The sequence below is a fragment of the Myodes glareolus genome, chromosome 1 (genome assembly GCF_982192425.1).
Source record: "Myodes glareolus chromosome 1, mMyoGla1.1, whole genome shotgun sequence".
NCBI classification, from domain to species: Eukaryota; Metazoa; Chordata; class Mammalia; order Rodentia; family Cricetidae; genus Myodes; species Myodes glareolus.
This window is the reverse complement of record NC_142026.1, coordinates 110,295,212-110,319,089: the sequence shown is the minus strand read 5'-3', so window position 1 is coordinate 110,319,089 and position 23,878 is coordinate 110,295,212. Positions and strand designations below refer to the sequence as shown.

At 41.8% G+C, this 23,878-nt stretch overlaps 2 protein-coding genes across 3 annotated transcripts in view; one reads left to right on the top strand and one right to left on the bottom strand.

Moving 5' to 3' along the window:
- The window catches only part of Med23 (mediator complex subunit 23), a 43,299-nt gene extending 33,212 nt beyond the window's left edge, over nucleotides 1-10,087 (top strand). For both annotated transcript variants that reach the window (XM_048425221.3, XM_048425220.3), the window contains 7 exons: nucleotides 1,548-1,784; nucleotides 3,357-3,522; nucleotides 4,167-4,239; nucleotides 5,326-5,540; nucleotides 6,751-6,871; nucleotides 7,774-7,905; nucleotides 9,232-10,087. In XM_048425221.3, the coding sequence (XP_048281178.1) occupies nucleotides 1,548-1,784; nucleotides 3,357-3,522; nucleotides 4,167-4,239; nucleotides 5,326-5,540; nucleotides 6,751-6,871; nucleotides 7,774-7,905; nucleotides 9,232-9,396 (1,109 nt within the window). In that variant the 3' untranslated portion in view covers nucleotides 9,397-10,087. The remainder of the gene's footprint in view (nucleotides 1-1,547; nucleotides 1,785-3,356; nucleotides 3,523-4,166; nucleotides 4,240-5,325; nucleotides 5,541-6,750; nucleotides 6,872-7,773; nucleotides 7,906-9,231) is intronic.
- A 2,013-nt stretch (nucleotides 10,088-12,100) lies between these two features.
- Nucleotides 12,101-23,754, bottom strand: Arg1 (arginase 1). The gene is made up of 8 exons (XM_048425225.3): nucleotides 23,595-23,754; nucleotides 18,989-19,061; nucleotides 16,803-16,977; nucleotides 15,240-15,399; nucleotides 13,702-13,796; nucleotides 13,225-13,329; nucleotides 12,895-13,031; nucleotides 12,101-12,656 (listed from the first exon to the last, which is right to left on the bottom strand). The coding sequence occupies exons 1-8, from the start codon at nucleotides 23,649-23,651 to the stop codon at nucleotides 12,487-12,489; spliced, it is 972 nt and encodes a 323-aa protein (XP_048281182.1). The 5' UTR covers nucleotides 23,652-23,754; the 3' UTR covers nucleotides 12,101-12,486.
- Nucleotides 23,755-23,878: the final 124 nt, after the last annotated feature.

The window sequence follows — 23,878 nt, the reverse complement described above, 5'->3', positions numbered from 1 at the left end:
TCTGATGTGAATGATTATATAAGCAGGAGAGATGAAAAGAACATATGAGTCATAAGGGATTTTTTGGGAGGGGGATCCTGGTGATAGAACAAAAGGGCATATTTGAAGAAAAATTGCTTCATTGGACTGAATTAAGAATATTTATTTAGGAATTTCAAAATAAGGTGGAAAAAGAAAGTATACTTGACTGCATGATCACATTAAATGCCATTCTGAATTTAATAACTATTAACGAATCAATCCCACACCAGTTATGTTTTAAGGGGTTATTTATTTGGCGGGGGGTAAAACTTACATACACCATAAACCATCAGGAAGGGAGCCTAGTCGCTGGAGCAGGAGCCGGGAGCAGCAGCCGAGACCGAGCACTGGAACCAAGAGCCGGAACCAAGAGAGCCTATTCCGGATATGCTTCTCTTTTAAAAGAGAAATATACCACGCCCCAGTGGGCTGGTATTTCAGCAGCTATTGGCTGACGGAGCGGAAATCGCTCCCCGCTGCACTGTGGGCTCGTATTTCAGCGACTATTGGTTGAGGCAGCGGAAGTTACTCCCACAACAAATAACCTGAAGATGGTGGCCAAGTAGAAGTCACTGAGTAAGATGGGAGCATGGGAAGCAGTTTTAGAAAAGCTGAGGTCAGGGGTGATGCACAGCGTCTCTCAGAAGGAGGATACGCTTTCAAAGCTGCCTCAAAGTACTAATGGATATTAGCCTTTCAGAAAGCCGTGGGCTGCAAATGACACATAAAGAGCCAGGAACACAATTGACTTGGCTGGTGCTTGCTCAGGAGTCGTTGAAACTCTGGCCTTAAGACTGGAAACTGGAGCATGATGTGGTCCATGGTACAAATGTAGAGAAAAGGTGCCCAGGGGCAGCTGTTAGTCCTAGATCTTCATGTCTTCCCCGAAAGCAAGAGTGTATAACTACAGAACTGTCGGGTTCAAAGAAATGTAAAAGTATCCACTTTTAAAAAGCAGCTGTCTTTGGATGTGGAAATCCGTGACTCCATAGCGGGCTCTAGTCTCTGAGCGAGCGGTTGCCATTGCTTAGGCGCCTTCCTTAGATGCTGTGCTGGTTCCTGGCTCTTTGTCTTTTTTGTTGTCTTGTTACAAATACAGTGCAGTGCTCTGTCCCAGGTCTTCTCCAGTTCCTGCCTTAAGGCTGACTCCTAATGTCAGTACCTAAAGGCCTGACTTGCTGTGATCACTTCCCAGTCCTTTGATTCTGACCGTTTTAACAGTTGCTAACCTTTTGCAAGTGGGAACACAACCACAGCTGACATTTGCTTTCTGTTATTTTTGCACAATAAATTTACAGAGGTGAAATTGTTCACTCAGAATAATGACCATCCTTAAATACTGTGTATATTGTTAGGAATCTTCTGATTGACTTGGAATTAAAGTTCTCATTGTATGCAGTTTTCCAGCATGTGAAGTAATGTCACAATCTTCTCAGTTGTTTTTCTGTAGTCTTAAAAGCACACAGTTTACTTTTTACACTTGTCAATAATCTGATAAGCATGGTGACCTGTTTTCTTCTTGGCAGACCGACCAGTGACTTATCTGTATAATACTTTGCACTATTATGAAATGTGCCTGAGAAACCGTGACCATCTCAAGCGAAAACTTGTCCATGCAATCATTGGCTCCCTCAAAGATAACCGGCCACAGGGCTGGTGTCTCAGTGATACTTACCTGAAGCATGCTATGAATGCACGGGAGGACAATCCTTGGGTTCCAGAGGACTCCTACTATTGCAAGCTGATTGGCCGACTGGTAGACAATATCCTTTCTTCTGTCATGTTTCTTTGGGTTTTTTAGAAATCACAGTGTTTTAGCTGTGAGAACTATAATGTTTTTATGTATTTCAAAACCTCATTTTAATTTTTTTTTTTCTTTGAAATAGAGCCTCTCTGTTACTTAGGCCTACCTCAAACTCCTTGCCTCGAGCAGTCTTCCTACCTCAGCTCCTCCAGGAACTCAGACTTCAGTGCGCATCACTGCATTTCTGTAGTTCTTCTGGTCTGTGTACGTGTGTGTGTGTGTGTGTGTGTGTGTTTTTAGACAGAGTCTAACTATGAAGTCACCACTGGCCTGAAACTTGCTGTGTGGGCTAGGCTGGCCTTGGACTCAGAAATCTGCCTCCCAAGTGCTGGTGGTGATGTTATCTCTGTAAAAAAAATTTGAAGTCTTAAATTGCATCATCTTACTAGATAGGTGGGAATTTTCTCTGTTGCTACTCAAACTTAAGAACAGACTTTACAGACAGTTGTTTTTAAGTAAGAAGTCTTACACTTTGTCTTACGATGCAGGTGTGTAACTAGAGATTTTCTGTGTCAACAGTCACTCCCAGATAACCACACAGACTTATTAACCATAAATGCTCAGTTGATAGCTTAGACTTGTCTCCAGCAGCCATTACAACTTAAATTCACCCATTTCTATTAATCTGTGCGCCACCTTGAAGCTCCTTTACCTCATCTATAAACTCCCCTTGTTGCCTCCGCCTTTCTTCCCAGCATTCCTCTACCCCCAAAATCCTGCCTAGCTATTGGCATATCAGCTTTTTATTAGCCAATGGGAATAATAATACTCATATTCTACAAAAAGATTATTCCACAGCACAGGTGTCTGTGTGCTCCTGGAGAGCATTAGTCTGGTTGCTTTAAAAGAATCCTTTAGAACCAGGTATAGTGGCACTACCCCTAATTCTAGCACTTGAGAGGCAGAGGCAGGAAGATTTCTAAAAATTCAAGACCAGCCTGGGCTACATATCAAGACCTTACCTTAATTAATGAATTAAATACAATTATATCCTTGAGTACTTTCAAAGCATAGTGCTATTAATAGACAGTATTATGAACTAAAGAGCTGTTGTGTTGATGTTTTTATTTCTTCAGTTTGATTTCTTGTGTCCAGTTATCAGCAAGTCTACATAACGTGTCTGTGTGCCTTATCAGTGTTGTTTTCTTAAACAGGGGAATATATTTCCTAAGGTAAAAGAATTACACATTTAAAAGTAATTTTCATGTGAACTTACCCTATAGCTGTAATGGAAATAGGCTGAAAAGGCCTAGGCACCCCCGATCCTGTCTTCTGCTGGTGTATTGTCTGTGTTAGGAGCCACCTGTAAGAGGAACTCCTTGTATTTCGTGGGTACTGCTCAGTGTGCTTGTTTACTTTGTGTTTACCTGTTTATATGTTAATTGCAGTTAAGTCACCTCTTGACAGCTCATAATCAGATAATTGATAATCAAATGAGATGCTTGCATTTAAAACATGGGATCCATAAACATTATATAAGTGTGTCATTAATCTTGGAATAGTCAAATTGTTTTTGCCTTAATCATTGCACCCATGGCTGGCAAGTCTCCTGGACCCTTCCCCAACTGTGACTGGAGATTCAATGAGTTCCCCAATCCTGCTGCCCATGCTCTGCATGTCACTTGTGTGGAACTCATGGCCTTGGCAGTTCCAGGCAAAGATGTTGGGAATGCCCTTCTCAATGTCGTCCTGAAAAGGTCTGTGTCCTTTTTCATGTGTAAGAGTCTGTTTATTTCTGAAACTGTTACTGTCAGACAAACCTGTGCCCCAAGTGGAGCACTGTAAAACATCCATCTTTGGTTCCCAGCCCCATCTCCGTGGTGTAGATGTAAGAGAATGAATACTGCTCAGATTCAGAAGAGCAGGTTGGTTCACATTGATGCCTCTTATCACCTCCTTGATAATCCATTTAGAGTGACGTTAACTTGTGCCTAAGGTCTCTACAGACCACCAGGAGCAGGGCTGTAGCATGTTAGCGCAAGTGCTATCAAGTGCTAGACAGTGGGTTAAGTCTCCAGCTACCTCCCCAGCCCCCACCCCACCCCACCCCACCCCAGAAAAAGGTCTTCTTAAAAGGTTTAGAAAAAGTAGGGAATAATGATTGGATGAAAGTAGGAATAAGTTCAAATAGTCTTTCAACCCGACAACTAGTGTTAAAGGACATGCACACACAAAAAGGACTTGTTTTGTATGTATTAATTTTTTTTCAGTGAGATGTCCATTGTTGTTTGGAGTTGATCAGTTGAGAATCTTCCTAATCACATTTGTTTTCAAAGCAAGATCCTTGGTCAATCATATAAAATGTTTTAATTATTTTACATTTTTTTCTGTCTGCTTGCAGCCAGCCCTTGGTGCCAAGAGAGAGCATCACAGCTTGGATGAATGCAATTGGTTTGATCATCACTGCCCTCCCAGTGAGTTCCTAGCTGCGGTTTGTACCCAGTGATGGAGTGTAACTCCCTCTTCTCTGTTGACCCGAACAAACAGATGTGTACAGAGTGGGCCTGCACTGGGATGTCATGCGAGTTAATAGTGTTTAATTCTCCATTCTTTTATACCATTTATGAGCTGGATTTGTAACTCGCTGGTAGAGTGCCTGCCTCACATGCATGAAGCCCTGGGTCTGAGAACCAGCAGCACATAAACTTGGTGTGGTGGCACACACTCATAATCCTAGCACTTGGGAGGTAGAGGCAGGAAGATTGAAGTTTCCAAGTTGTCCTCAGCTACAGCATCATTTTGAGGCTAACCTGGGCTACCTGAGACCCTATCTCAACACATGAACACAGTTACAATCCCCATTGCTGTTCTTCTGTTGTTCTATTTCAGTTCTACATGTATCTACTAGACTTAGCGATCTCTGCCAACTCACCTACCCAACCTTCATTTCTAGCTCAGACTCTGATCTACTCTTAGCCAAATAACATGTTATGCATCCAGCCATACCTCCTGCACTCCGTGCTCACTGAGAAGTGTTTTGAGTCTAGTATGTTAGTAAATAGGACATTGTGCCAGCGTTCTTCCCCTTCCACCATCTGCTAGCTTCTCTAGGCAGGCAAAGTCTCCTTCTCCACCTCCTCATTGTCCTTGAGCTATAAACAATGTTGATGAGCATCGTGCTCTCTACTTTTGGGTAGCTCTGTGAATCCCTGTTTTGTTTACATACTTTCAAAACATAATACCAGTGTTTGTTTCTTTTTGTACATATATAACAGACTTGTCTGTATAGTAAATATTGGTAAAGTCATTTTACTGCATGGTAAATAGCAAGCACTAAGTATCATGCTTGGAAGGTGCAAATCAACCTTGTTCTCAGGTCAGGCTAATCAGTGCAAAAGCACTCAGTTCTGTTTCAGAATATCCATTCACAGACACAAGCCAGAGGAACTACAGTGGGTGTGAAAGTGTAGTAGCATGTGAGCTCCAAGGTCAATGCTGGATTTGTGGTTTGTTGTTTCTTTTTATTTTTTTTTCAACCAGACTTCCCTCTGCTTTTAAAGGAGCCGTACTGGATTGTCCTTCATGACCGAATTGTGAGCGTCATCAGCAGCCCTAGCCTGACGTCAGAGACAGAGTGGGTTGGCTATCCGTTCCGCCTCTTCGACTTCACCGCTTGCCATCAGTCCTACTCCGAGATGAGCTGCAGCTACACCTTAGCGCTCGCACACGCTGTGTGGCACCATTCCAGCATTGGGCAGCTCTCACTCATCCCAAAGTAAGAGCTGAAATTTCTTAAAACAATGTGTCAACTTCTTCTTAAGTCTGAATTACATGTGGAGTGTGTTTCTCATTCTTAAGTATTACAGAGTAAGAGTATTTCAGACATTGGAGGCCCTGGTTAATCAATTTCAGAGTTACTTGTTCGAATTTCTTCTGTGTGTGAGTAGGAACATCTGCTTTCTCATCTTCCATGGTGGTTTCAAGAGGCTTAGTCAGATCTATGCCTTTCCCAGAGTGCATCACAAAAGTTGCCCTGGGAACTGAAAAACTGGCCTCAATCTATTTTCAGATTTTCTTTGCTGACTGTAAAATGCTGTCAACTAGATCTAAATTTCATGAGAATGGCGTCTTCATAAATTCTCTTTACCTTTTAGATAATTCACCTGTCATTTAATACCTGTACTTTAAGAATTACTTTTAAATCTGAAGTGATTTCTTTCAGTGATCAATCAGTAGGAAATAAAAGCCCGTGAGATATGCAAGATTAACTGGAAGTATTATTGTTACCAGGTTAGGAGATGGTTCAGACTGTAAGAGTGTGTGCTGTGCAGACACGAAGACCCGAGTTCACATCCCCAGAGCGCACGCGCGCGCGCGCACACAAACACACACACACACACACACACACACACACACAGAGCCAGACATGGCCGTGTATATGCCTGCAACCCAGTGCTGGGGAGTAGTGGAAACAGGATTGCTGGAAGCCAGCCCAGCTCCAGCTTCAGTGACAGACCCATCTCAGGGAATAAGGAGCGTGATAGCCGACCCCTGACATCCTCCTCTGACCTCTGCACACACAGGCATGTGTGCCCACAGACATACACATTCCACACCCTCAATACATGTACGAAAAAAGAAACAATATTGTTACCAAAATTAAACAGAACTTTCTTTGGTTTGGTTTGGTTTGGTTTGGTTTTTCAAGACAGGGTTTCTCAGTAGCTATGGAGCCTGTCCTGAAACTCACACTGTAGCCCAGGCTGGCCACAAACTCACAGAGATCCACCTGCTTCTGCCTCCCTAGTTCTGGAATTAAAGGTGTGCACCACCACTGCCCGGTTTAAATGGAACTTTTAAGAAATATAATAAAGATACTCTTTTCAATCTTCTCAAATACTTTTATAAATAGTATATTAACATAATTCAAAGAATTTAATTGATTTAACTTCATAGGAAGTTTTTATTTTTATCTTTGCCTTTAGGTTTCTCACTGAGGTGCTTCTTCCTGTAGTGAAGACTGAATTCCAGTTGCTGTATGTGTATCATCTTGTAGGGCCATTTTTACAAAGATTCCAACAGGAGAGAACCCGGTGCATGATCGAGGTAAAGTTTCATCTGGCTTAGTATAAATCTGAAGGTGTGTTTCTGGACAAGTGTTTTTTCACCGTAGAGGTCAGCCATGAGTAGTGAAATTAGTTTCATATGACCTGGGAGCCACTTTATGAGATTTAATGTAGCTATTTGAAGTTTGGTGTTCAATGCATTGAACTGGAGATGGCAGGGACAATTAGCTGTCATTAGCTGTCACCAAGGAGGAAGTCAAAGTTAAAGGCACAGAAGTGCATTTGAGAATTTACAGTGTCGTCATTTAAAATCATGAGACTGATGAAATCAAGCATTTCTAGGAAAATGAGCAAGAAGAGACTTTTTGAAATCACTAGCTGTGTCAGGGACTGGAGAGATGAGCTCAGTGGCTCAGGTGTGCACGTGACGCGTACACATGAAGTAGCCGTCAGATGGAACTAGGGGGATACACTAGAAGCCTAAAAGCCTAAGCATCTCTGCAATGCTTTTATTTCAAAGGTGGTATCTAGAAAGGAGATAATATTCTTTTCTCTTTTTCTTGGTTTTGGTTTTGGTTTTTGAGACCAGGTTTCTCTATAGCTTTGGAGCCTGTCCTGGAACTAGCTCTTGTAGACCAGGCTGGCCTCAAACTCACAGAGATCCGCCTGCCTCTGCCTCCCAAGTGCTGGGATTAAAGGTGTGTGTCACCTCCGCCCAGCAAGATCATATTTCTTAATTCTAAGAGAGATACTAATTGTCAGGCCATTTTGTAGCACTGTGATTCCACCCTGAATGCAGGTGTTGTGGTAGCTTCTAAGATGCATGCCCCGTGCCTGTTTGTACATGTGCCATCCTGTGTGCCACTGTGGAGACCAGTTGGGTTTTGTTGAGTTACTTGATCATTGTAGTCAATTCAATAAACTGCATTATTTTTTGTGTAGATTGGTGTGGCGTTTTATGATATGCTGCTGAATGTAGACCAGTGCAGCACACACTTAAATTACATGGACCCCATCTGTGACTTCCTCTATCATATGAAGTATATGTTTACTGGTGACAGTGTAAAAGAGCAAGTAAGTTAATTTTTATATTGTTTAATGATGTTTGACTTATCAAATTTGAATATATGGTGATAAACATTTTTGTTTCAGTGAGTATTTAATTTGGGTTTATTTTGTGAGGTATCTGTTATCAGAGAACATTATTTTAGCAATAAAAAATGGTCTAGGGAGGGAGGGAGGGAGGAATTTCTTTTAGTGTCTGCTTCTGTTAAGACACAAAAAAATGGGAGAACTGATGAGTGCTTTTTAAAACCAAAATGTATTCTTTGTGTTTGGACTTAAACTTTGACAAGGGAGTAAAGCAAAAGGAAACATTTTGCTGGCATCCTGACCTTTCCTCCTGAGGTCAGAGAACAGTAAAACTAAGAACATTCGTCTCAAAATATTTTCTGAGTGCATCCACTATGTATGATGAATCCAACTATAAAGTCAAGAAAATCGCTTTGGAGATAAATGTTGCAAATGTTAATTGTCCAAAAACTCTTAAGTATTCTTCCTGCTTCTGCTAGCATAGCATTTGGGAAGGATAACCAAGTTCTCAGATGTATACAACTTCTAGTGGGAACAATTCTAGTTGTTGATAGCAGGATAACTGGCGGGTAGATGGATGGAAAGTTCTTGAAGTGTGTGCTTAGACAGAGATAGACATATACACACCACATATACATATACATTATGTGGGGGAAGGAGAATACATTTGCTTACTTGTATACAAAAAAAAAATTGTATCTGTTTTCTTAAAACTTTTTGAAGGGGCTCTAGCCAGCTCAGGCGTGGCAAACATGGATCTGACAATCCTTGCCCTTCTCATTCCTTCTGCCTTGCTAAAACCCCTAGGTTACATCCCTAAAGCTAGCCACTAAGGTCTGTTTCCTCATTTGTCCACTTCCTCCTCCTGAGGCTGACTACCAAGGTCCAGCTATCAAAGTGTTGGAGTCCAGCACTCAGAAGTCCCCTCTGGCTCACCTAGTTAACATGCCCAATTAAAATTAAACACCTCATCCTGACACAGGGTTTCCATTTTCCTATGTGCCATGTCTGACTCCCCTCTATCCACAGGTTCTTCTGGGAAAAATATCCCTCCCCCCTTTCCCTTGTTCCCTTCCCCTCTCCCTCATCCTCTGTCTCCTGTCTTTTTCTCTTATTCCCTGTCCTTCCCTCTGAGGCAAATAAATCTCCTTTGTGCTGAGAACTTGATTTTGGTAGCCCTGAGCCAATACATTCCCTTATTTCCCCATCTGCCACCCCACACACATACACTGTTGAAAATGAAAGTCATTTCTGAAAATGTGAGACTATTTGTAATGTTTTTTTCTTAATTGTATTCTTGTTTCTTAGGTAGAGAAGATTATCTGTAATTTAAAGCCAGCTTTAAAACTTCGTCTTCGATTCATCACACACATTAGCAAGATGGAGCCAGCAGTGCCTCCCCAAGCCCTGAATAGCGGGTCTCCAGCCCCTCAGCCTAGTCAGGTGCCAGCACCTCTCCCAGTAACTCAGTGAAGCCAGAGACGCCGCGGTGCAGAAGAGCACATCTGCCTGCGACAGTGACTCACGCCTCCTAAATCTGAACACAGTGCCCTGTGCTGGTGGGACAGAAGCAGCCACCATGTTCAGATTGGTTTATTCTGATTCAAATACTGGATCTCTTGACACCTATAATTTCCTTCTCCCTGTCTATATTTTTGTCTCTAAGAGATTAAGTAAGCTACATGTTCATATTCATAACAATTTGAGTCCCTAGGAACATGGGACTTTTCATAATTAAGTGGCTTTTACCAGGCACTCGGATTTCTTGTTTCAGCCATTTTTTTAAGTTATTATAACATCTTCACATTTCATATACATTATCTTAAAGATACAACACATGTAAAATGGACATTGCAAACCCTTTTATATGTAAATGTCTTTTGGTCTGTCTTTACAATAGAGTTTTTTATTAACGAAAAAGGCCTTGTTTACAGGAACAAATGGGGTTTCATATTCTTTTTTAACTGGCTGTAAAATTTTATTGTAAATTTAAAATTTGCAAATATTTCCAAATAAATGATGTAAAGTTTCTACCAAAGTAGATGAGGAAGGTTTTGCATTCGCTCTGAACTTTCTGTATAAAATGAGTCAGGAACCATGTAAGAAATAACATCTGAGATGGACAAATTTCAATAAAGCCGTGCTCAAGTGTTTGATTTCCTAATCCGTTTTTGAAATACATTAGCTGCGTTTCCAGATTCATACTCACCTAGCAGATAAGATTCTTCAAATTCTCTGAAATTTTATAACTTCCCAAGTTTAAATGTAGAACACATTTTCGTTCTGTAAGGTTTGTTTGGTTTTTGAGGTGCTAATTTAAAGTGAGATGGCATTTTGAAGCCCTCGAGTGCCTGTAAAGTTTCTTTAATGACCTAATGTGAGCACCTGCTGCTTGGAGAGCTAGGCTGCCCCTCTGTCTGCACTGCAGATGTTAACACCTGGGAATCTCGAGATACTCTTTGTCAAAAAAAATATGACAATGAATTTATCCAGCTACATTTCAGGTTCTTACTGTGAAGTATGATCCTCCTAGACCTTTATTTTTGTAGTTCATGTCATTGCAATCACTAAATCTTTATCTGCCATGTATGACTATCTTAAAACATACAGTGCATCATTAATGTTTCTAGGCTAATAAATATTATTAATCTTCTCCAGAAGTTTTATAGTAGGAATGATTGCAAATGTTATTCTTAACATAGTCTCAGTTATATTCTTTGTACCTCAGGGACTAGATCACTGCTTTGAGATCCTAGGATGAAAACCTTTGACCCTAGCATTTATATTATATTATTGTAAATATTTGATATTGAACAGAAGAATGAAATGTAGTCTTACCACTTTCTCAAGGGCATATTTATGCTAGTAAATTTGTTAAAAATTCAATTTTCCTTGTCTAGCTTAAAAAACAAATATCTGAATGGAGTTTTAACATTGTTAATTAGGGACATTAATAGAACACAGAAACTTTGGATTTATAACTGGGGGAAGAAAAATTCTACATTATTGTATCTTAAAATAAGGGTTTGGGTATTTGTTTTCAATGAGTAACTGGCTCGTCCCAGCTGGATTCCAGTGATGGAAACACTGCCTCTGCTCTGGGGCACAGTGTTACCAGCTGCATGGGCTGTAAACATTTAAATTTTGGAACTAAATTTTAAATTTTTCTTAAGGTTTTTTTAAATTATTTTTTTGGTTTTTTTGAGACAGGGTTTCTCTGTAGCTATGGAACCTGTCCTGGAACTAGCTCTTGTAGACCAGGCTGGCCTCGAACTCACAGAGATCCACCTGCTTCTACCTTCCGAGTGCCGGGTTTAAAGGCGTGTGCCACCACTACCCAGCTCAAATTTTTCTGAAGCTTTAATGTGAATAGCTGCATATGACTACTATATTGTACAAGGTACTCTGAAGGTACACCGTAATTGCCTAAATTAATTCAATAAACTTTACTTCAAAGGCCATATAGGTGGTAATTAGGCTTAATCTGTAGGCGTACCTGGGAAAGCTCAGGTGGTCAAGCCTTGCTTATATGCCGCTGCTAAAATAGCGATAAAAATCCCTTCATGGAGTCATTCCAGAGTTCTCTGCGTTACTGCATAAGTTTAGGTGAGGGCAAATATGGCGCTTGTTCTGACAAATGACACTTTATTTTTTTTCTATTTCCTCTTTCCTCAGCTTACTTCAGAGCCAAGGTGAGTTTTTAGAACCTTAAGAGTTTTAGCTAACCAGGGCTGCTGCAGATGCAGTGATGAGATCTCAAAGCCTATGAGACATTAGCTGGACTCCTATTGTGTTAATACCTTTGGAAAAACAAAAACAACCGGTGATTTCTCTGGTTCCTGCATAGATGTTTGCAAGTCCCTTCTTCACAGATACCTGCACAACAATTATGCTTAAAATAGCAATGTTATGTTTGTCTAGAAAAAGAAAGGGTCACCTGATATCAATGAACTTGGAGATCGTCTAAGCCTGTGATTACCTATTTTACAGGTAAGACAGAAACCAACCTTTAATGGCTTCAAAATCTTACATTTTAGGGATGATTATTTCTATGCCTTGTAGGAATCTTCACAGTGATTTTAAGAAGGGTGGGGGGGGATATGGTATGCACATGTGTGGTTTGGTATGTACATGGATAAGTATGTTGCATGTGTTTGTAAAGATGTAGACAACAGAATTTTGTCATGAATTTATTACAAAAATCACATCTTGAACAATGTGGACACAGCTGCCTCCCTGTGGACACCTTTGTGTCCAACTATCTTATGGCTCAGTCTAGTGAGCGAGCACTCCCACTGATGTGTATTTTAAATGCTGGAGCATTTTTAATGGGAAATTAATTTATACTGCTTTTTAAGGATAACTTCTGCTTAAATTAGGAATACATATGTTCTAATTTCATAGCTGTAAAAATGTCCACACCCTGAGTTTCATACCATAAAGGAACTTGTGAAATACTGGGGGAAAAATATCGTGCAACAATGAGCGCTTGGGAGAACTGTTGCTTAGGTCTATTCAGTTTGCTCCCATGAGTCAGCTGATTTTCATGTGTCTCATCCACATTTACTTAGGTGGGTTAAGGTAGTCGACCCCTGGCTTATGACTACCCTCCCGAGCAGTCCCAAAGCAAGACAAGGTCAATGCTACTGCTGTGTTCACTGTCCGAGTAGCCTCTTCCGGTGTCTTTGCCAGAGCTGGGTTTACTTCCATTATATCTAGTCCTGAGAGTAGTCCTACAAAAAAAAAAAAAGGTAATGATATCATTGATTATAGTAACTGACATTTTAAAATCTGTGACAACTCATTCTAAAGTGTATCTCATGGAGAAGAGGTGGGAACCAATGGGAAACATGTATCACATCACATGGTGGGCATCCTGGAAGTACCAAAAGGGCTTGGGTCAGGTCAGAGAGGCCCACTAACACTTTGGCCAAGGGCACAGCTGTTTCTTCATTGCCTTTTTTTACCTACCTGTCTTGTAAATTTCTTCTGTGATGTAGAGACCTTCTCTGTAGGATAGGCCTCCCAAAACAGGTGTGCCCGTAGCCGCTGTGAACGCTGGGTCCAGTCCATCAACATCAAAGCTCAGGTGAATGGGCCTTTTCTTTCTTTTAAGAAATAGGAAAGGCTTTCCATTAGAGTCACAGTTTAGGAATCAATAATCAAATAAGGGTCTTCTCCTGCTTTATAAACAACCCATGGAAACCCCGTGGTTTTACCTAACCTTTATTAACAACCTACATTGATAAGAATTGTCAGTAGCAAGCCTTGGTTACACTCATACATCCAAGAGCATCGTACCTTCCTAGTAGATAGCTGAATGTCTCTTCCATCACCTTGCCAATTCCCAGTCTATCCACTTCAGACATTGAGAAATACTTAATTCCTAGAGTTTTTATAATATAGCTATAAAAGAAAAGATTTAAGTTAATCTACAGTTAATAAGATTTTTCTTCTATTCCATATGGCAGATTTACATAAAATACATAAAATATTTATTTAATTTACATATTACATATTTTCGTAATATTTACAATTTACATAAATATTAACTATTTATATAAGATACATAAAATAAATCCTGTGAACTGTGTTATATATACACATAGTTGTATTTTAAGAGCAAATCATTATAAAGTTCCTGAATAATACTTATGTGTCTAAGTGAATATAAATACATGTACGCATGTATACATGATGACAACTTAGAAGAACCTCCTCTTGAGATTTAACCAGTAAAGTATACTTGGCATATAAAAGAACATGGAGTAAACTTACTGTTCCCCAGGGTCTACATCTCGCAAGCCGATGTACACAATATCCTTGGCAGATATGCAGGGAGTCACCCAGGAGAATCCTGGTATATCGGGAAACTAGAAACAACAGCATTTCCATTTAGACCAGCATGTTTCTCTTGAACAGATCTGCATTTAATGTTGAGCAAGCACCCTTGATTGCACATACCTGACATTTAGAGTGTAAGTTTAGAAGTGGTTTTTAAATAATGTGAGATTAGGAAGGGATACTTGCCTCCCTTTGTGTACTCTTGATTGCTTTGACCTCAACAACTTTGCCCTGGGGCCCAACCTACCCTTGTTTCTTGTCAGTAGTTTCATGGTCCATGCCCCATTTCTGTGATGCTCAGATTCTTTCCCAGGACTCTGATACCAAGAAATGTGTGCTTCCACTATTTAATAGCTTCCATCTTTACTTCCCTTTCTCAAAAGGGCTTAATCCAGTATTCTAAAGAAGTTTCTCTGGAATAGGGATGGGTTCTTCCTCATGTGGTTCAGATAAGTGCTTCTCAGAGTAGAGATCTGAAGCCTTTGAAAACCAGGCAGGGTGGCACACTCAAAAGACAGATGGAAAGTTCTAGGCCAGCCTCAAACAACTAGCAAGCCTCTTGCAACATATATATGTGTGTGTGTGTGTGTGTGTGTGTGTGTGTGTGTGTGTGTACACAGAGAGAGAGAGCGTGCAATCTGCATGGGGCTCTTTTGACTAGGGTCTGATGTGAAGAGCGTACTTGGTAAAAAAGGAAAAGCCTGTGACATGTAGTTAGAAGATGTAGCAGACAGGAGACCCGCTTGCCCTTGCCTCGTAATAACTCGGCCTGTTTCTGGACAAGTTGTTTACCTTCCGAATCTGTTTAGAAAGGGTTAGTCTGTCCATCTACTTGAAAGGGTAGTTTGAGAATCCCAAAGACCAGGTGTGGTGGCACACTCCTTTAATCCCAGTACTGGAGAGGCAGAGGAAAGTAAATCTCTGAGTTCAAGGCCAGCCTCATCTACAAAGTGAGTTCCAGGACAGCCATGATTGTTACACAGAGAAACCCATCTTGGAATACTCCCCACCCAAAAAAAGAAAATCCAAAGAGAAAGCAGTCAACCCTCTGCATCCCTATTTCTAGCAGTCATAGACTGAGGATATAGTTAAGCCTGTACTAGTTTAGTCTGCATTGAACCTATACAAGCTTTCCCCGCTAGACAATACACTTGAAGCTCTCTTTTTGTAGTATTTATACTGCATTTGGTATTAACCTAAAGTATGTAGGAGGATGCACATAGGTTATATGCAATATGTGTCGTTCTGTTTGAGAGACTTGAGCACCCATAGTTTTGGTATCTGTGAGGTCATGGAACCAATCGCTCATGGATACAGAGGGACAACTCCAAGTGGAATTAGTTTGCAAACTGTCCAGTAGAAGCCTTACTGCCTTTACAACTCACCTTTTGCTTATTTACTACAGAGAAGACAAGCTTGAGGGTATAGCAAGAATACCTCCAGAACTGCATATCAGCTAAGGAGCCTCTTACCTTTCCTTTTAGTTCCTTCAGGAGAAAGGACACAGGCTGTCCATGCAAATTCCCAGTGCCCGTTGTCAGTGGAGTGTTGATATCGGTGTGAGCATCCACCCAAATGACACATAAGTCAGGATGGACCCTGGCATGACCAGAGATGCTTCCAATTGCCATGCTGGGGGCGGGGGGGGGGGGAAGAGTTTGTGTGAACATCAAGTTTACAATATCACATATATCATATTGTTAGTCAAATACTGTGCCTATTTGATAGCCTTTAAGTCCATTTAGCTTGTGCATAGACCTTGAGGGTGCTAGTTTAAGGGGTAGCTATCACCAGTTAGTTTACCTTGATGACATCACTAAGAAAGATATGGATGGACACTCTTTAGTTCTTAGGGTCGAACTAGCTCCTTTTCTGGACTTTCCTCTCTTTTGTTAAGTACTTGATTCTCTGAGTTCAATTATAGCACATTCTTTCATTTTTTTCCCAAAGTCAGCACTTTTATCATCAGGGAGAATCACTGGAGTGTGCCATCATCCCCTACAACCAGTGTCTGTCTGTCCAGTCAGTGCTCAGCTTCACGTTAGCCCCCCACCCTCTCCTTGCAAGGCCCCCTACCCTCAGGTCCAGAGACATAAAAGCCCGTCCCAAAATCCTCCTGACTCCACATTAAGCCAGAATGAGGGAGCTAAGTAATATCTTGCACAGAAGTTAACAATAGGCCAGACATAGGATGCCTGAGTCATCACACTTGTAAACATGTAAATACGACTCAGAGTCATGAACATCAATATTCTCAAAGTAGAAAAGTCTGTGCCTTCATGTCCAGGTATTGTGATGCATTTGGCGTGATGTCTGCTGTCACTCTACGTCTCACGCCTTTGGGCCATCTGCACTCTTAACATTTCCACTTTCAGTGTTTCCACTCAGAAAAGAAAGGAAAAAAGCGAACCCAGTCTAAACTGCAGCCGTGCCATAGCAGCCATGCTCCCAGGAGCCACCAAGGAGCTTAGGGCATGGAAGGAAGCAGCTCTCTGGCTACCAGAGCAGCCCGAGTGTTCTCACTCAACTCATCCGGCCTCCCCAGGACATGATCCCGGAGTGAAAACAGTAAACTGGCTCTGGTCACAAAACTGGTCTTTGTTTTGGTGAAAATGTAAAACTAAATATCTGGCAATATGGATATTATAAAAGTGTGTGTGTGTGTGTGTGTGTGCATGTGTGTGTACACCCAGAGTGGTGTCATTCCATCATGAAAAATTACTCAGCCAAAACGGTACTTTTGTGCGCATACTAAGTAGAAATATAAGGAAACTTCAACTGTTGATTTAGAACAGAACATAAGAAATGACAGAAAAATAATTGTCAACTGGTAATGTATTTGTGTGTGTGTTCTTTCTCAACTTTTATAGTACTTTTATAATGGAAAGCATGTATTTCTAAATTGTTCACCTAAATGAATTCTATCATCAGTAATCAAGTAGAATAAACTGTGACTTCCCCCAGTGGCTAATCACTATAAAATTTAATGTATGCTGGTTGTGCCCAACCCCAGGAATATAACTAGTTCACAAGACCTGTGGTCTCCACCCAAGACCACACTGACTCTTCCATTCTTCTGGGCCTCTGCCACCACACCAGCCAGCTGTTCATTGGCTTTTCCCACAGATCTTGGGTTCTTCACAATTTGAAAGGAGCTGTCACTAGGGACATCACCAAAGGCCAGGTCCCCATAGTCTTTCACATCATACTCTGCAATGAAAAGTTTGATGTTACTAAATGGAAACAGACAGCAAGTCAGCCCTCCAGTCACCAAAGACGCTTGCTGCATACCAGGGCCTCCCTATTTCCCGGTCAATCCCTGGAAACTGGGTGCTGAAAAATGACGGTGATAACTTGGTGGTCTTGATCCAATAGGGAACATCCTGTTCCGTGCCCCACCCCCACCCACCACCTGCATGTGTGCATACATGTGTGTTAAATGCTTTCTATCTTTCTGTGGTAAGCATGATTAATTTTAAGTAAGTGTTTTATATGCCCCAAATGAAATACCTCAGAAGTAGTTAACATGTAGTCGTGAAATACAGCAGCGTTTTCTAAGTTTCTGACCCTGCTTCAAGGATCCTGGTTTTCTACTCAGGCCGTCACCCACCGAAACCTCCAGCTTCTTCCCCCATCTCACCTGCCTTGTGTGCTGAAAATGTTTAGCACCAAAGCTCCCAGGTCAGAGAGTCTGCATACTTTGTGCTTTTGTGCTTATACTTTTTCATATTTAAAAAAAAAAAGCAGAGAATCCAGCGTTTCTAAGGTCCTAGCTGTGCTTTCTGTCATAAAAGCCCTGACATGAGTTTCTAAACTGGAGAACATCCCGTCGCTCTGTAATATGGGGTCTGTTCAGGGCTCTAAACAAGCCTTTGCTGAAGTATTTGTTATATCTGTGTATACTTAAAAATGAGCAATAGATTCAAGAAACTTCATCTGATACAGTACTCGGTTTATTCTAGTTACCTAAGGAGAAGGCAGCAAGCTTGGGCTTTTCATTCTCCAGTGAGCGGCCTCCCTCCCTCCCTCCCTCCCTCCCTCCCTCCCTCCCTCCCTCCCTCCCTCCCTCCCTCTCTTCCTCCCTCCCTCCCTATCTTTTCCCTTCCCCTTCTTCCTTCCTCCTCCCACACTCCCTCATGCCCTAACTCCATTCACATCCTCAATTTCCAGTTTTACAGAGTGATACTTGAGCATTAACACTCAATCATCCTAAATGTGAAGGCCATCAAGTTTGGAAAATCCCTATAGTCTTGTAGCTACCATCATGTTAGCCACTCCGTTCCTCCACAGGCAGTGCCTGCCCCAACCGCAACAATTATCGATTGCTTTCTTAGCTATGTTTCTGTCTTCCTAAGACCTTATACCAACCGAGTCATGTGGTCATTTGTGTCCAGCCTCTCTCACTTAACATGCTGTCGCAGAGACCCATCAGTGGCCTTGTCTGTGTTCCGTCTGATCCTTTTCGTTGCTCAGTACTGTCTCATTACATATACACACCTTATTTTACCCATGAACCAGTTGGGGTTCTTTATTTTTCGTGTGTGTATTATTATACTGCTATTATTCATGCAGTACAGGTCTTATGTGTTGACAGAACAGCCAGACTGCTTTCTAAATCGATTGCATCATTTAACTTTTTACTGGAAATACATACAGACTCCAGTTGCTCCACCTGCCCAGAGCTTCGCCACATGCATGCCCGTACACATGCACACTAGATGCTGTTCTTGCTGTTATTATTGCTGTTTTGTTTCATTTCCACAAGGTAGGGATCCTCTTGCAATACTAATGTGTGTTTCTTTCAGCTTTTATTTTTTTATTTTCAATTTCCCCCCAACTCCCCTGTCATCCACCCAAACCTCTTATATCATACATTCTTTTGTACGAAAGTTTAGCCAGAAAGAGCAAACCAAGTAAGAAAAATGAGAATATTCCACCAGCAACATCTAATGGGCATTCTTCCCAGGCCCTGCTTCTTTCATAGGACATGGTTCTCATGATTAAAGTGATAGATGATAGATAGATAGATAGATAGACAGACAGACAGACAGACAGACAGACAGACAGACAGACAGATAGATAGATAGATAGATAGATAGATAGCCATTGATTCAGTGGTGTAAGTACCACTGTGGAAGCACCCTCCCTTTTTTGAAGCCTGTCCTTCCTTCCTCCAGAGTGATGACGACATTACCTGATCATCTTTCAACTTTAAAATTACCTTTCTCTTTAAGTTTCTCCACCAGACCAGCGCTCCTCAATGCCGCGGGGCCCTTCTCTACCCCTCCTCGAGGCTGAGCAATGCAAAAAGTACAGTTTTCAGTCAGGATTGTGACTATCCAATGCCCACAAGAAAAACTTCCCCTGTGGTTAATCGATTGAATCATTAGCCATTCGTTTTTGAGCTCCCACGGATCTAGGTCCTTACATTTTCTCACTTAATGATGTGGAATGAATCGCACCTATGCCAGACAGAAGGTACTAAAACCACAAAGCCATTTTCATCCTGGCAAATAGAAAATGAGTACAAGAACTAGCTTTGTCAGCTGGTCCTGGAATCCCAAAACACACTCTCTCCTTCCCAGCATGTAAAACCACGAAATTTGGACATTCAGTCACAACTTTTGTACACGGATGGTTGTTTCAATACTAATACAAAAACAGGATGCTTCTAATTAAGTCCGGAACAGGGTGTGCCATGAATGCTGGCTATAATAGGTGATCTTTGGGCTTGGCCTTGCAACATCGGCAGATGGTCAGGGAAGGTGGTGGGTGATGGAGAAACTTTGCTACCTGGAGAAAATCTAGGGCAAAGATATCAGCAGGGGAAAAGTATGACCTGGAAAGACCTACATGCAAGTCAACATACAAAACCTGTACCTGAATGGAGAACAGCGGTATTTATAATAATAATAATAACAATGAAAAACAACAAAGTACCCCAACTGGTAAATGGAGGTTAATTTAGAACTCTTGGGGAGAAACCAAGCAAAAATTGTCACCCGATACTTGAAACCACGAAGGCCAGCATAGTAATTTCAACTTCTGATGTGCTGAAACCTGACGTGAGAAATCCCGTCTTGCTGAGTTAACATCCAGAAAGCTAACCATCCTTTTCCATGGAAAAATTCCTCTCTGGCCTTGTGGCTGATAGAAGTCTAAGTAAATAACGCCTTTCTGTCTCTTTCTGATATTTTTTTCAAACCCTTTAGGATACAAAAATAAATAAATAATTTTTTTTTTTAAACTTAAAGGCACACAGAAAGTTGGCCAGGAGATTGGTGTCAAAAGTCACATGTGTTTATCCTAAGGATTGGAGCTGTAACCCTAAACTAAGCAAATACTTCCTCTCTGGTCAAATGACAGATGATCTTCCCCAGGCGCTAGGCAAATCCTGGTGTCAAATTTCTACCCATAGCCACCAGGGACCTTGAATATCCTGCTTAACATAGTTCTGTCCCTTTACATCTCATAAATTGTCTTAAAACTCATTTTTCAATTGAAGTATACTATGTGTATATATTCATGAGGTTTAGCATGATGTCTGGATCCATGTAGGTACCAGTAACATCAACTTAGGTTAACCTTAAACATTTATCATTTCTCTGTAATAAGGGTATTTAAAATCTCTGTTTTTAGGCTGCATATTGCAATATCCTTTATGTGTATGTGTGTGTACATGCACACATGAATGCACACGTGCACCAAGCATGTTTGTGTGTGTGTGCAGACCAGAAGACAAACTCGAGATGTGTTGGTCAAGATGCACACCTTTAATCTCACCACTTGGGAGAGTGAGACAGGTGATATAAATCACCCTGATTTTAGCTCTATAGTGTATGTGTGTGTATATGTATATGTGTGTGTACAAATATATATATGAGAGAGAGAGAGATGGAGAGAGAGAGAGAGAGAGAGAGAGAGAGAGAGAGAGAGAGAGAGAGAGAAAGTTAGCTCCATGTTAGCCAATGCTACATAGTAAAAACCCCATTTTAAAACAATTTTTTCCCATTGGGTAGACTCTGTCTAGCTTTTTAATGAATGTTCCTTTTTTGGGGGTGGGGGAGGGTTGGGTGTTGTCCCTCACTGGCCTAGAACACACAAGTAGACTGGACTGGCTAGCTTGTGAACCAAAGTTTCAGCTCTCTCTACCTCCCAGCTCTGGAATTAGAGATATACAGCACCACATCCAGGTGTTTTATTGGGTTTTTTGTTTTTAAGACAGATCTGGGGACTCAGATTCAAGTTCTCATGCTTGGACAGCAAGCACTTTACCCACTGTCCTCCTGGCTCTGGTGGAGTATTCTTAACCGTACTCATCATGGCCTCGACTGACAGTTTTATGTCCTTTGGTCTTATTGCCAGATTTCAACCAAAATGCTTACCCATGGAGCTCTGGGTGTTGCAATGGAGGACTGACATATAGGTGACACCCAAACTACAATTCAATGTGACTCACCGGTCCTTCCCCGTCTCCTTTTCAGGCATCAGACAAACCCTGTAGAGACCGCCCAGGGGACACCATATTTGCTACAACTGTCAGTAGGTTTTTCTCGGAAGGTTTGGGGTTTGTTTTGTCCTGTTAATGCATGTTCTCATGTAGCCCAGGTCAGCCTCAAACTCACTGCATAGCTAAGGATGACCTTGAACTTCAGATCCTCCTGCCTTTACCTTCTGGGTTTGGGGGTGACAAGGGCATGCCACCATATGCAGTTAATGGGGAGATGGGGGGTTTAACCTAGGGCTTTTGTCTCATCGAGCTTGCAAACCCTCTGCCAACTGCTTCACTAGCCCCTCACCATGACATTTTCTAGCATTCCATTCTTTCTCTGATTAAAACTACTTGTCGTGATGGCTGGATGTTCATGCTGGTTTCTCTGCCCACTTTGGAAATTGCTATGTCAGCAACCCTGACTCTTTAAAGTATCGTGTCTAGCCCCTAACTAGCCTCAAGGCAATGATTTGCTATAGAGCCGAGTCTTCTAAATCAGCTTCAGTCTGCATAGGCCAGGGGCACAAGCTATGGTATCAGACAAAGCTTTGGTACTCTGTCTGGAAGTACACAACAAAGATTCCATGACTTTTAGTAAACTAGCAGAATGCTCTAAGCCAGAGGATGTCAACCTGTGGACCCCTTTGGGGTCGCATATCAGATATTTACATTACAATTCATAACAGTAACAAAATTAAAGTTACGAAGCAGCAATGAAGTAGTTTTGTGGTTGGGGGGCGGTGGTCACCACAACATGAGGAGCTGCGTTAAAGGCAGCGTTAGGAAGGCTGAGAAGCACTGCAACCCTTAATTAACTCTCATCCGATGAAAACAATACCTACCTAGCTCATTCTTTGTTCACCGTCTTGGAATGAGGTGAGGCAGAGAATGGGGTTCTTTCTCAGACTCAAACTTCTAGCCATCTTCCACCTAACCTCTTTTTCGCCAGTGCATCACACTTAGGTCAACTGTACATGTAAGCTAGCAGTTAAAAATAAAAGAACTGATGAGCCTACTATAGATGTTTTAAGATTTTCCTCATTATTTGTGGGGGGATGGGGAGTGAGGGTGCTCACAAAGGCCAGGAGAGGGTATTGGATATTCTAGAGTTTGAATTATAGGCAACTGTTAGCCATCTGATGTGGGTGCTGAGGATTGAACCCTGGTCTTCCTGAAGAGTAGCAAGAGCTCTTAACCATTGAACAGTTTCCCCAGACCCACATTGTGCATTTTCAAGGAAACGCATGTCAACAAAATGCCCCCATGTTCTGGAATTCTGGGCGAGCTCTTTGGCAAAGTTTCCGGGGACAGTGGAGAGCTGTTTACTGACACCAAATACAGTCTGGGCCTCCAATCTCTGTCCTCCCACAATTATTATTGGGGGGGGGGGCAGCATGCACCTTGAGGCTTCACAATGAAAAAGACTACAGACTCTCTAGATTCTAAAAGCCAAGAGGAAGACTGCATTTAAAAGCAAAAGAACAGTAGGAGTTACAATCTGCTGGTTCTCTTGTTTGACTTGGACTGTTTTTCCCTTCTTACTTTTTAAACAGACCATGTTGAGACTAAGGCATTCTGCTATCTCATTGCCTTTAGCAGAATGAGTATTTCCAAGCAGGGGGGAGGAGGGGGGTGAGGGGGGCGGCAGTGATCCATTTAGGCTTCGCTGACATGTGTGATTCAGCCTTAGGTGGTCTAAGCAACCGGAGATTTATGAATCCATTCGTCCTGACAGGGGTGCCAACTTGAAGTGTTTTGTACTTGTTCTCTCTCCTCAAAGAGAGATAGATGTAAAGTGCTCCCCTAGCCTATAAACTAATAGTCACAAGATCGTTAAAGCTCAAAATAGCATGAATTCTTCACAAACTTGCAAAAGCTCTGTTATTTAAGTTATCCAAATTAAAACAAGTCTGGAGGGTGTCACCGATCCATTACATTTCTAGGCATGAATCACGTCGCCAGACCAATGTGTTTTCTTACAATCTCTCACTCTGTACTCCAAAAACATAAAAAAAAAAAAAAAAAAAAAAAAAAAAAAGCGTCAGGAGCCACAAAGCAGACACAGGTGATCTCCGCCCAGAAGAATTTGCTCAAACATTGTCATGACTCAAATAAACGAAATGGATTTTGGCAGGAGCCAAAAGAGGAAGTTTTTGTCCTGGGTTTAAGTCCCCAGGAATGCCGTGCCGCACGGTGGTGAGAAGACTTGAGTGCGCGCACCTGGAGGCCAGATGGTGCCGGGAAACTCACAGCCAGATGGCAAAGACTGGCGAGTGTTAAAATGAAACATTCCCCATCAGTAAGTTCCAGGCATTCAAAGGTGGCTCGCACTCACCTGTCCCTTGGAGAAAGGTGCTCCAATGATCCCTATGGGCTTCGGCTTGGAGCTCATGCTCTCGGCAAAATTCCTCCCGCTGCCCCGGTGCTGTCCAGCTGCTTGCCTCCAGCTGTAGCTCTAAAACGCAGCACATCTTTTTTCCCCCCTCCTTATAATAGGACTGGATCTGTTTATCCAGCAGCTGGCCCCGCCCACTGAGTGGAAGAATGGCAGAGTCAACAGAAACTCCCCATCAGTAGAATCGCCCCGTCCCTCCGAGCCTCTCAGGTCTCTAGTTTAGG

What these genes read in the sequence shown, in the direction of transcription:
- Arg1 (XM_048425225.3), bottom strand. Translation starts at nt 23,651, where the DNA reads ATGAGCTCCAAGCCGAAGCCCATAGGGATCATTGGAGCACCTTTCTCC. An exon ending in GGAGAAACTTAAAGAGAAAG is followed by an intron (nt 16,978 to 18,988) that starts GTAATTTTAAAG and finishes TTTTCATTGCAG; the next exon opens with AGTATGATGTGAAAGACTAT. An exon ending in GTCTTGGGTGGAGACCACAG is followed by an intron (nt 15,400 to 16,802) that starts GTCTTGTGAACT and finishes CCCCGCCCCCAG; the next exon opens with CATGGCAATTGGAAGCATCT.